Source organism: Salmo salar, chromosome 02, assembly GCF_965601325.2.
Source record: "Salmo salar chromosome 02, fSalSal1, whole genome shotgun sequence".
In the NCBI taxonomy this organism is placed as follows: domain Eukaryota; kingdom Metazoa; phylum Chordata; class Actinopteri; order Salmoniformes; family Salmonidae; genus Salmo; species Salmo salar.
The window spans coordinates 57,914,251-57,926,758 of NC_138292.1; the positions used below are offsets into that span (position 1 = coordinate 57,914,251).

Below are 12,508 nucleotides of genomic sequence, written 5' to 3' on the forward strand. Positions count from 1 at the left end.
ACGCAACATAAACGTCATCAGTATGCGACAACACACCAGCACTGCCGCATGACCTTTCTTATTTGGAAATTGAAATATCTAGAAAATGCATGTTTGTTTCAAAATATGATCTCTTTAAAGACTGTTTTGAAGAAATCGCACGTATTTGGTAGTCTTAATTAGGTTTACAGAAATGTTTCGTATATCAGTTACAGTGTGTGGTCGAGGCATTTCTAAAAGGGTGAGCGTTAAACTAGGCTAATGCTAACTTAGCTAGCTGTCACTTTATTGAGGATATATAAAGATGTAGTGGCTGAAATTACTGATGGCACATATAAAACCTAATTGGCAGATGTCCTTTTTTTAGTTGGCTTCATCTTTCTCTGGAGAGAACGCTCTACCCTCAAATTTACTCATCCCTTCCAATCTCGTGGACCGTGCAAGAGCAAGTAAGATCTGCTTGTTCATTCACTGCCTTCTATCATGCACTATGGATCATTGAACTGATGGTGCGAATTTGAAGAAGCAAGTTTTGCTAGTTCTATACAGATGCATGTAGACTGCAAGACCCTGCACAGACTCCAGATACAAAGATTTATTCCCCCATTCTTGAATGCAATGTTGGTCTGTCATTTTCAGGGCATTCATTTCCAACTAGGTCAGATGTAAGAAAGCTATTGATGACTTGTGGTCTCTTTCCAGAGAGGCCCCCTCCTCCATCAGACTCCAGTCTTCCTGTGTTGAGGAGGTGTGATGCTGCCGTCCCTGTACACCTGAGCCCAGTACAGACATGGGTGGAGACGTTGGAGAGGCGGGACAGTGAACTTTTGGGTTTGGTTGACCTCCACCCCGATGTCTTTGCAGTCCCTACCAGGTAAAACTGTCAATGTTTAGCCATTGTATTTACATTTAAGTAATTCAGCAGACCCTCTTATCCAGAGAGACTTACATATTCAGTGCTTTATCGTTTGGTGGGAATAGTGACGCATAAATTATTTTGTTCCCACCAGGATTGACATACTCCATGAAGTTGAACTCTGGCAGAGAAATTTCAAGAGAATTGTAAGTAGCAATAGCAAACCAATAATGAACTTTCTCAGACTGCTGTTGTGGCCATATTATAAAAAATTAGGTGATGAGAAGTACTGGCATATTTCTGTAGGTTTATACCCAAAGCTCTGTACTTATGAGTTGAGCTAGATTTGACTAAATGCACCTGCTCCTACTATAATAACTGAAATCTCCCTTAGAGCCATGCCCACACTAAGGTTAGATCGGAGGTGAGTGGTGGAGGAAGGAAACCCTGGAGACAGAAGGGAAGTGGCAAAGCACGACATGGAAGCATCAGGTCGCCTATATGGAGAGGAGGTGAGGGTCTCAGTCTGTATGGGCCAAGTCAGTAGTATTGTGATAAGTGGAGGACAGCATTTCACCGGACACATACAATTCAACGCACAGTGACAAAACAAAGATTAGATTTTAAGATGCCAGTTCCAAGAATGAACATAGACAAATCGGTCATCTAAATATCAGTCAGTCCAAAAGAAGGAACAGTCCCAGCTAAGAGCCAAAGTCATTGGAGATATTTAAAACAATTAGAATAAATTACAATTTCTGTTTTGCAGGTGGTGTTTCTCATGGACCCAGAGGACCAACTAGTTTTTATTACATGTTGCCCATGAAAGTACGTGTTCAAGGACTAAAAATTGCCCTCAGCTCCAAACTGGCCCAGGTATGTACCATTTTATTTGTGAAAACACTTTTCACAAGTACAACTTCATTCACATCTTAAACGTCCTCTATATTGTAATGAATGCTTTTTAATTATGCCATCTACATTCCTACTGTATTGATGTTGGATGTTTTTCAGGATTATCTCCATGTGGTTGACACTCTGAACATCCCCACACCTGACCCACAGTACCTCATGGACCTCATCAGACACCGACACTGGGGGGAGTCTGTTTTGATAGTGGATGCGTAAGTATCAGCAGTGGAGAAAAAAAAAACTCAGTTCTGTGGACATCCTAGCTGAGGATTGAGTCTTTGATATTTTACAGGGGTGAAGAGCTTCCTGAGAACATCCTTCAGGCCACTGAGAGCTTGAAGACTGTGAATGTCATTCCAGCCATAGGTAAGTTGACACTGATTTAGAAAATCGGGGGGGGGGGGGGCACGCCCAACTCAATATTAAGGTGTTCTTAATGTTTCATACACAGTGTAATTGACCTAGGAGCAACATTGTTATGTTACATAGTACCATGTAAACTGTATTTACTACACAGGCGAGGGCAAATTAATGTAAAGTTAAAATGTTTCCTGATGACTTTTCTTCTACAGGCCTGAATGTTCATAGCATGCTAAAACACGAGATCCTGGTCCTCACCCTGGAAGCAGTGACGTTTCTAGAAAACAAGCTGCTTTGGCACGACGAACGCTTCACACCGCTGTACCCGTTCAAACTCCCCTACACTGACCTGCCTTGAAGGCACTGGGTGAAGTAATAACGTCATGTAACATGTTCAACAATCCAAATGTTTGTCATGCCTTTTAATATGTTCAATAAAAACGTGTGAATAAATGCAATTCAATGATAAAATATATGCAAACTGGTGACTAAAAGAGCCTATTTAAGACGTAAAGTACATGATGCCTAGAGTCGATAGTTGTTTGGCGGTAGGAGTCCATTGGCCAAGTCATGTCGTATTTCCCATCTCAGGGCGGAGCGTTTCTTCTCTGTAGGCACCACGTAGGTGTTGGGCACAAATACTCTTCGAGGCTTCGGCTGGGGGAAACAATACAAGATGTCAATGTTTTCAGTCATCGCAAGGTATTTAACCCCCCAGAAAAACATTTATATATTTCCCCGTTAGGCCATGTATGACCCATGTCTGTGGTTTCCAGGGAGCAATGCAGCACAGCTCAGTGATTTTACTTATTCCTGTTCAAATTCTTTAAAAGTGGACCCTTCCTTGAAGTAATCACTAATTTGTCATGACTGGAAAGGTGGAGTCCTTGCGTTCACCTGTCCAACCATGTCTAATCAGCCATTTAGGAATGTGATTGGTTAAGGTTTAGTGGACGTGGCTTGCGACCCAGTGACAGGTTTGAGGCAGGTTGGCTAGCGGGTATAAAACAACAGGTCCCAGGTTCAACACCTGATGCCGATTTTGTTTTCTAACTCTCGTTTTTAAAGAACAGTGGCCTTACAGCGATTAATGGTGAAAAGGCATGCCTGCTGCATTGCCCCCAAGTGGCAGACAGCGTAACATGGGTTGCAATGCAGCAGGTCCCAGGTTTGAATGCGAGTCCCGTATTATACAATCTCTATCAACTTGGATTACTTGAACAAACGAACATAAAATGTTATGCCCTCAGAACAACACTGAATAAGAAACTCATCTGTCCCGTCTTCTCTAAATTAGGGGAAAGAGGAATCAAAACACAAATACTTTGTCCATTTGCCTTACAGTCCACAGAAATGTGTCTTAACACGCTGGGCATCAGGATACTAAAAGCAATTTCTTGAAATATTGAATGTTGACATGCATAATTTATGCGGGACTGTGTCAAACATGGCATGGACTAATGACGTTCTTTTTTGGGCGGGGGGGATCCATTTAAGGAATTTTCTGACCTGAAATAATGACAGGATGGTTACAAGATTATAAATGAAGCATACTCACTGGTAGAGGTTGGTACGCAAGCTGTTCCTGAAAATACAAAGAGTGATTAATTCAGACATTATGGTCATGCATCATTACAATTCATCATGATTTGTCCACTACATGCAAAAAGTGGTCTTCAAATAAAGTTTGTAAGCCAACTGAGTTATGGAGAAGGTGTTCATACCCTGATTTCCCAGTGCAGTGCTTTCCTATCCTTCTCTCCTGGTGCCTTGAACATTTCCCAATCCTGCTTGTACTGGAAATACCTTTGGAAGATGGGGAACAATATGAAAATGTAGCACAGATCCAGGGCAATAATCTTTCAAAAAATGTATATTGATTATTTAGACATTTCGGTAATTATCCTCTTACTTTGCCACTGGGTCTGTCTTCTTCAGGCTTCTGGTGTGAGGGTGATCCATCACTGGGCGGATAACTGCAAGAGCAGACATGAGTGACTACGTTTAACTGGGGCACATTGTAACAAGACAGTGTGCAGTGAGCACGATGACGTAACAGCAGTGTGGGTACTTACACGACTTGGGCCGGGGTCTGATATCACTCTCGCTCTGAGATCTGGCCTGTAAGAGATTTAAAACGACATTTGTTGTCAACAAACATGTATACCCTTTGATTCTCAAAAAAGATCCTGGACGTGAGGATAAATTATATTTATTCCAAAAACATCAAACCCTACCTCTTCAAAGAGCATCCTAAATAATCCCCCCCCCCCCCCCGTGAACGAACACTATCTCCCCTCTTACTAGCTCTGACTTTGCTGATAGCTACTTTGAGGAAAAAAATTTTACTTACTATGACTGATATGTGGTTGTCCCACCTAGCTATCTTAAGATGAATGCACTAACTTAAGTCGCTCTGGATAAGAGCGTCTGCTAAATGACTAAAATGTACCCAAATTAGCTCTCAAAAAGGCAAGAGTACCCACCATGCCTCTGATGTAGGCTTTGAAGGCACTTGGGAGACAGTCCGATTCAGACCTGTCACTCAGACTGCCTGCATCCTCACTCTCCAGCTCCTGGTGGGTGGACATGGACACATGAATCCCTCCCAGACGCTCCCCCAGCCCACTCACTGCACCTGAGACATAGTGGGGAGACAATTAACACGTTAGCCTTAGTTACCACTGTGTAAGGCCATAAGCAATGCTAGTAAGCTCTAGGCAGGTGTTGTATGATCACTGAGCCGGACAGGCACAGCACATCTCACATTTTAGTTATACAAGTGCTGCAAGAGGGATTATAGTACTATGCACTGGATCAGTGGTTCCCAACCAGGGTACTTGGCCTATCCACAGGGGGTACTTGATAAGACTCATGAGACCATAGGCTTACTGGTAAAATGCACAAGGGGGTACTTCAGGGGCAAAATTCAGTTGGTGGTACAGTAACCGAAAAAGGTTGGGAACCACTGCAATGGATGACATGAGTTTCAACTAAAATTTCAGGCAAGGTCTTTCGCTTTGTTCTCACGTACAGGGTGTCAGTCCATTATGCACATACTTGGACTAAGGGGATGTTACCTATGGAAATTGTATTTTCATACTATAAGGAGAATAGACCGGGTATGCGGTTTACCCCTTTTGTGTCTTCTGTTATCCTCCCACTCTTCATAAGTCTGAGAAGACTTGGAATCAATTAACTTAATCTTTATTGCTCACCGGCGACTCCAAATCCTCCCACTCCTGCTCATCCTTCACTCCTTTCCTGTCTTCCTCACTATATCCTTCTCCAGTGGGCCTCTCATTGTCTTTGCACTCAGTGAGAGAACTTTCTTCGGGACATATCCCATCTAATACTGCCTTGTCATTTTTAGTCTGAGCCAATGTATAGTCATCTTCACAGTAGTTCACATCAGTGCGGTCTTTGCTCTCCAATTCAACAGGAGGATGATCTTCACAATATGCCATATTAGAGAGGCTTTGACTGTCCATACTTTAATTCTATCTCGAGGGCATCATTTACCTATTCTCATTAAAATCATAAGACCACATAACCAAATTAATATATACACACACACCTTATATAGAAATTAAATGAAGTTATTCTAAATGGAACAATATGACCTAATAAACAAATATTTGCATCACCAAAGAAATAGAAACTGGCTCCAACAACAAGCATCTGAAAACTAAATACAATTATATACCCTGTAGTTTGGATCCTGGCTGCTGATTGGCTGAAACAGCATTTCAGCCATGTGTATATCAGATTTATGTTGGTAACCAGTTTATAATAGCAATAATATACCTTGGGGGTTTGTGGTATAAGGCCAATACACCATGGCTAAAAGGCTGTATCCAGGCACTCCACGTCGTGCCTAAGAGCAGCCTTTAGCCGTGGTATATTTAAGCAATAAAGAGTTGTGGCCTAAGGGTTGGTTTTAGACACGACACAAACCGGTTTCCAACATAAATATAACAGTAAACAAGTAGTTGTGTCATACCTGTAGTATATTTAAGCAATAAGGCCCGAGGAGGTGTGGTACATGGCCAATATACCACTGCTAAGGGCTGTTCTTAGGCACAATGCAACGCGGCATGCCTGGACACAGCCTGTAAGCATGGTATATTGGCCATATATCAAACCCCCGAGATGCCTTACTGCTACTATAAAATGGTTACCAACATAATTAGAGCAGTAAAAGTCATTGTTTTGTCATACCCGTGGTATACGGTCTGATATAACACGGCTGTCAGCAAATCAGCATCCAGGACCCAAACTGCCCAGTTTATAATGGTCAACATACCACACCCCCTCAGGCCTTATAGTTTAAATATAGTACTCCTAAGCCTTTTTGCATAAATAATATCATGCATAACATTACTGAATTACCTGAATCTTCACTATGTGTTGATTCATCGCAGACGTGAACTTGACCTTGATGTTTCCTTTAGGAAGAAACAGAGTGAGGTTGACTCAAGTATCCTCAATAGCACATGTGACCATTATAGTCTTTACAAAGCTGCCTGATGTAAACTTACCGTACCTAAGGACTTTCCTCTTGATAAAGGGTCTCCCATGCGCTCCTGTGTCTCGGTCTGGTGTGGACGACTGACTGACAGCGAACGATAACTGCTGGAGGTCAGTTAGGTCTGGATCCACTTCCAGCCTATTAGGGGCTGTTGAGGGGCGCTGGTACTTGGGGGCAACAGAGTGCTGAGTGTAGGAGTCATACTCCTGTCTGGCATCATAGTTACTGTTGTCTCTGCTGTATGTGGAGGTTAGCACCTGGGTGGAGCACAGAACAAAGTAACATGCCATTCTAGTATTAGCATTATTATAATTTTTTAATATATAAATACAATACAGCTATCTTATCTGCTGGATGAAGGGGGACTGAATGATTTGGGACAAGAATATGTTAATATATACCCGTCTTTCATGGTGTGATGGACCAGCCTGCGCAATCACATTTCTGAAGGCTGCGGTGTTATCCTGATGTACTGGGGGGAAAACAAGGAAATTACAATCAAGACTCAAGAGGAACCACACTGCTCATCAAAAGGTGCAACCAACACTTACTGACCAGGGCCCAGTTTCCCAAAAGCATCTTAAGGCTAAGTTCATTGTTAAAACCAGAGGAACCATAGGATCCCATGGCTCTAAGATGAACTTAGCCTGTCCGGGGGTATCATCGGATGGGGCCACAGTGTCTTCTGATCCCTCCTGTCTCAGCCTCCAGTATTTATGCTGCAGTAGTTTATGTGTCGGGGGGCTAGGGTCAGTCTGTTACATCTGGAGTATTTCTCTTGTCTTATCCGGTGTCCTGTGTGTATTTAAATATGCTCTCTCTAATTCTCTCTTTCTCTCTTTCTGTCTTTCTCTCGGAGGACCTGAGCCCTAGGACCATGCCTCAGGACTACCTGGTATGATGACTCCTTGCTGTCCCCAGTCCACCTGGCCGTGCTGCTGCTCCAGTTTCAACTGTTCTGCCTGCGGCTATGGAACCCTGACCTGTTCACCGGACGTGCTTGTTGCACCCTCGACAACTACTATGATTATTATTATTTGACCATGCTGGTCATTTATGAACATTTTAACATTTTAACATTTTGACCATGTTCTGTTATAATATCCACCCTGCACAGCCAGAAGAGGACTGGCCACCCCTCATAGCCTGGTTCCTCTCTAGGTTTCTTCCTAGGTTTTTGGCCTTTCTAGGGAGTTTTCCTAGGGAGTTTTTCCTAGCCACCGTGCTTCTTTCACATGCTTTGCTTGCTGTTTGGGGTTTTAGGCTGGGTTTCTATACAGCACTTTGAGAATATCAGCTGATGTACGAAGGGCTATATAAAAATAAATTTGATTTGATTTAAGATGCTTTTGGGAAACCGGGCCCAGTTATATTTGGTTATGTAGTGGACATGAGAACACATACAGTGATCTCACCTTTAACCTTGGTGACTGCAGGAGGACTTTTGAAGATGGTGCTTTGAGATCTTGTAGAGTTCAATTCACTGGATGAGTGGCTCTTAGATTTTTCATGTCGGATCAGTTCATCTAGATCTATATACGTACACACACACACACAAAGTTGCTTCTCCACCAATCTGACAGCTAACTTGCAGTGTGAAAGTCACAAAACATCACAGTTATTTCAGATTTAGTCAGCATTTGGTCATCAAAATGTAGGCCTATATTTGCGAATTCTATCAACCCACCTCTTTTGAATTCATGTAGTCTGTGTCTTGGTATGTTGTTGTAACCAAGTGCCTCCAATTGGTGTTGTATTTCATCTTCTGAGAAATCCAGCTTTTCCATTTCCTGAAAAATAATTGTCCCATAAATGTAATATAAGCAAACGTAAGTAGTTAGTAGTTGGATAGTTAGATGGGTAGCGAGATACTGCTAGATAGATAACTACATGAGAAATGATGGATAGCAGAGAATAATGATGGAAGTGATTGACTAAAACCAGCAACAAGTTGTTCGTTAACTTCAGGCTAGACAACCACCAACCAAACTCTCGCTACAATCAACCAAACGTTCATGATCTCTTCCTTATCTAGCTAGCCCAAATCAACAAAAAGGATGCACGCTAGCAACTAACGTTAGCTTCAAATGCACGTTAAATGACCCAATGGCCAGCTAACGTTAAGTAGCTAAGTTATAATAGAACTAGCTAGCTAACTTAGCACGCTAGCAGGATAACAAAGACAGCAGTTCAACACAACCGGCCATTTTGCCAATGCTAACATTGATTGATAAAATGTGTTTTACCTGTACAGTGTGAGCTTCTTGGAATAAATGCGTAACGTTAGCTACGTCTATTTTGCAGCACAAGTATTGAACTGAAACAGTTAGCTAGTTACTGTTGTGATTTCAGTACCAAGACAACAACACAGCCGTTGTTCGAAAAAAACGACGCCCTTTCAGTATTTTCTTCGGTGGATTTAACTTTATCCAGAAATATCGCCGCCTTGTGCAAGAAAGACCGTGTGGACACCCTGGCAATGCAGTCAGTGCCTGTGATGATGATGCCTTTACAAGATTTGGTCTGAAATGTGTGAATGGGGAAAGAATAGGGTTTTGGAAAAAAACGCCGAAAATAAGGTCTGAAGTCAACATGATTAGGAGCTTGTATGCGTTTTGTTCTATGCGATAATAGCAGTCAGTTAACATGACCTTTATGAATTATGAAGCCTTTATGTGATATATGTATTTTTTTTATTATTATTGCATAAATTATTCAAAATTCACAAAAAGTGATGTTAGCTTATGAAGATGATCTCATAGAACAAAACGCATACACTTTCTTAAGCCTGTTTATCACAGACCCTATTTTAGGCGTTTATCCAAAAACGCCATTCAATTTCCTCAAAGGCTTTGTCCAACCAACCATGGTGGAGTTAGTCCCTACAAAAAAAGACGACATTACTACTGTATTTCTTTCTATGAGATGGCTATATAAAAAATAAGCATTAAAGCAAGTAAATCAAAATTGACAATGTAATCAGTGGGATATGTGTTTGTTGAATAATAGATCTCACTCACGTTTATTTATTGTAGGCCGCCAACAATGTCTAAATCAAATCAGGCTGACAAATTTAAATTCATTTTGTTCTATCATTTGCAAACTCTATGTTGAAGAAATATTGCATTGATGATTGCAACATCATTTATGCTGTATGTTATACCTGTGCAGAAGCAGGCTAGGTTTTATCCTGTGCTATTTGGGAAAAGGTTGGATTTGTTATTTTTACAATATGTAATAAACTGTTGGAATACAAGCGTTTAGTTGACAAACTACAAGTCAGCGAAAGTTTCCGGTATTTATACATCTTGAGAGAACATCCCACCCTTGTCTCACAGAGAAACCCTCGCCTTGTGCGCACCTTCCATCCCTCCTCCAACCACTTTCCAGCTCTCCAGTCCATCATGAATAAACATACATTTTAATAGTACATGGTACCTTTCAGTCTACTGTGGGGTTCAGTTGGGGAATATTGACAGGTGGTTCGTAAATCCCAACTAATCCGGGAAAAGGGGACTGTTTGCGTATTCCTTGTCTTTGGGAAGACCATGGCTCGCGCCAGGATATATCGGGAGTCATTGCTGGTGATTTTATTGCAAATCGTCCTTATTTGCTCCGCTCAGGTAAGTCACAAAGTACGGTTATTTTCTTCTCAAGTGGTTCACATAGATTTGTTTGACAGCCACTATGTATGACTGGTTTGTATGACAGGCATGTTTGACTGCTTTTCTTGATATTATATTGTCCTGTGTTATTGGGATGGAATTTCCCATGGATGGGATAGGCTGGGATGCTCAGACTCCCAAATGATTTGAAACACCTATGCATTTACAGGTTCGTTGAACCATATAGTTTACATATACATTAGACCTACCATAATATACTTATTTATTAGGGACTATTTCTTTATTTTGTAAATATTTACATTTACGTCATTTAGCAGACGCTCTTATCCAGAGCGACTTACAAATTGGATAGTTTCATGATTTAGAGGTGTGTGTAGGACAAATAACTACCTATGCTTACATATGGAACCAATAGGTTGGAATCTCAACAAAAATATTCTCAACATATGCAATTACTTAAAGAGCGGTCCCTTGTATAGTGGATAAAGGCTTGTGGTTTTCTTTTCTTGACCTTTCTTCCCACAAAATGACTGATTTCACACAATGGATCTTTTTGTGTGAGGTCACCAACGCACCGCCAGCAGCCATGATTTGGAGCTAGATTTAATTTTGTGTATTTATGTATTGTGTATTTATCCACAGAGGGGCCCGGTCGGTCCCAGAGGCCCCGCAGGACCCCCTGGAATAGCAGGAGTGCCTGGAGTTGACGGCATTGATGTGAGATATCTTTTGATTTCATATTTTATTGTTTATTTGTGTCATTTCAGGCTTTAGACTCATCTTTTGTACAGCACCTCACCTGGTATAGACCAAAATTAATTGTGTTATTCTATCATTTTAAACCTAATGTGGATTTTTACATGGTTATTAAATAAACATTCCTTTTTCTATTTAATTTCAGGGAGACCGAGGGGACGATAACTTCATAGAAGGCGGCCCTGTGAGTGGACTATCATTTACTTTGCCATAATCTACCAATAAATGGTTGATACATTTTAGCATGGTATTGAAATGATCACTCTGTTCCCAGGGCCCTGATGGGGAAGACGGCAAACCAGGAACTCCCGGAACACCCGGCCTACCAGGGGCAGACGTAAATTACACAGAATACACACATTTACAACCAGTTTATTATTCATACTCCCCAAACAGGAAAGCTTAGTGCAAAATCAGATAACAGACTTCATTGAGTCTATTGAACATCTTTAACTTCTGAAGCTCAAGGGGCTGTGGTTCTACTGCTGTGTCAGTCGTTTATATTGGCTCCTGAGCAAAAAGTTTGGAGAGAGGGGGGTCAGTAGGATACATCAACCTGGGTATTTAGAGAAGAGAGGAGGAGAACGCTTCAAATAGCTTCCTGACTGAAACAGAGAAACAGAGGTCCTTTTGTGTGAGTCGGGGGGTGCAGGGGTTTCAGCCGCCCAGTGATGGCTGACAGGAAAGAACTGTATGCTGGGAAAGGTGGAACAGAAGGGCCACAATGTGTGTGCTGTCCGTTTGGGCAATAATGCTGAATACAGTGTCTGGCAGAGTAGGTAGTGACCAGGTGTGTTGAGGTATGCACTAGTTTTGGCTGGCTAGCTCTCTATTCTCTTTTGTTTCGTGAATAGTGATCATATTTTTAGGAATAGCAAATACCTTGATAACACTGACTTCAAGTAGTGAACTATAATTCCTTTTTTCTGTTCCTGATTTGAATGATTCCTGATTTCTGTTGTTTGTTGCCTGCCAAAGCTATTGACTAGTTAGAGAGTGGTAGTAGTTTCTTGATCTTGAGAGGATAGTTCAGAGCGTCTTCTCTTTTCAATCCATTGATTCAAGCTTGGCGGAGGACTAGTTAGCCTAGTTAAGTGACCTCCTATGGTTTATGTAGCTGGTGGAAGAGGGGAGGGGCTAAACAGTGTGAGAGAAGACACACCCCATTTTAGTCCTATAATTGCTAAATTACTGTACAGGAAACATGTAATCCATGAAATGTCAATGATGAAATGTACTTTTTTGTAGACTAAATATGCAATGGTATAGTTAGTACATTGTTTAGTTAGAGCATTGATCACATGTTGTGTAATATATTATCTTCAAGATACAAAGTCAGAATATAAGAGTAGTCTCAATTGAGATGCCTTCCATAATTTGGATTACAAACCTTCCTTTGTGTTTATCAAACGCACATTTTATTATGGAAATCAGATTTACAGTAATATTGCCTTGGAAGTAAGGCACTGTTACTAATGGTGATCTCAG

General features: G+C 41.3%; 3 protein-coding genes across 3 annotated transcripts in view; 2 read left to right on the forward strand and 1 right to left on the reverse strand.

The window, feature by feature from the left end:
- On the forward strand, positions 1–2,565 carry mrpl4 (mitochondrial ribosomal protein L4). The gene is made up of 9 exons (XM_014176115.3): positions 1–220; positions 347–428; positions 682–853; positions 990–1,041; positions 1,230–1,347; positions 1,605–1,711; positions 1,850–1,959; positions 2,040–2,113; positions 2,320–2,565. The coding sequence occupies exons 1-9, from the start codon at positions 173–175 to the stop codon at positions 2,463–2,465; spliced, it is 909 nt and encodes a 302-aa protein (XP_014031590.2). The 5' UTR covers positions 1–172; the 3' UTR covers positions 2,466–2,565.
- Positions 2,515–9,613, reverse strand: LOC106587578 (centriolar and ciliogenesis-associated protein HYLS1). Its single transcript, XM_014176105.3, has 12 exons — positions 8,885–9,613; positions 8,326–8,428; positions 8,054–8,170; positions 7,040–7,110; positions 6,654–6,895; positions 6,500–6,555; positions 4,594–4,745; positions 4,183–4,228; positions 4,020–4,083; positions 3,832–3,913; positions 3,666–3,692; positions 2,515–2,764 (listed from the first exon to the last, which is right to left on the reverse strand). Exons 2-12 carry the CDS (start codon positions 8,423–8,425, stop codon positions 2,633–2,635), a joined length of 1,089 nt encoding a protein of 362 aa, XP_014031580.2. The 5' UTR covers positions 8,426–8,428; positions 8,885–9,613; the 3' UTR covers positions 2,515–2,632.
- Positions 9,613–12,508, forward strand: part of LOC106587572 (uncharacterized) — a 23,443-nt gene continuing 20,547 nt past the window's right edge. The window contains exons 1-4 of the mRNA XM_045706566.2: positions 9,613–10,261; positions 10,907–10,981; positions 11,166–11,204; positions 11,295–11,357. Coding sequence (XP_045562522.1) covers positions 10,187–10,261; positions 10,907–10,981; positions 11,166–11,204; positions 11,295–11,357 — 252 coding nt within the window. The 5' untranslated portion in view covers positions 9,613–10,186. The remainder of the gene's footprint in view (positions 10,262–10,906; positions 10,982–11,165; positions 11,205–11,294; positions 11,358–12,508) is intronic.

Bases quoted from the DNA above. Each gene is read 5' to 3' on its own strand.
- mrpl4 (XM_014176115.3), top strand. From the start codon at position 173: ATGTTTCGTATATCAGTTACAGTGTGTGGTCGAGGCATTTCTAAAAGG. The intron at 221-346 runs GTGAGCGTTAAA...TCCTTTTTTTAG, and splicing joins GTCGAGGCATTTCTAAAAGG to TTGGCTTCATCTTTCTCTGG. The intron at 1,042-1,229 runs GTAAGTAGCAAT...AATCTCCCTTAG, and splicing joins AGAGAAATTTCAAGAGAATT to AGCCATGCCCACACTAAGGT.
- LOC106587578 (XM_014176105.3), bottom strand. From the start codon at position 8,425: ATGGAAAAGCTGGATTTCTCAGAAGATGAAATACAACACCAATTGGAG. The intron at 6,896-7,039 runs GTATATATTAAC...TGCTCCACCCAG, and splicing joins CATCACACCATGAAAGACGG to GTGCTAACCTCCACATACAG. The intron at 4,229-4,593 runs GTGGGTACTCTT...AATCTCTTACAG, and splicing joins AAGCCTACATCAGAGGCATG to GCCAGATCTCAGAGCGAGAG.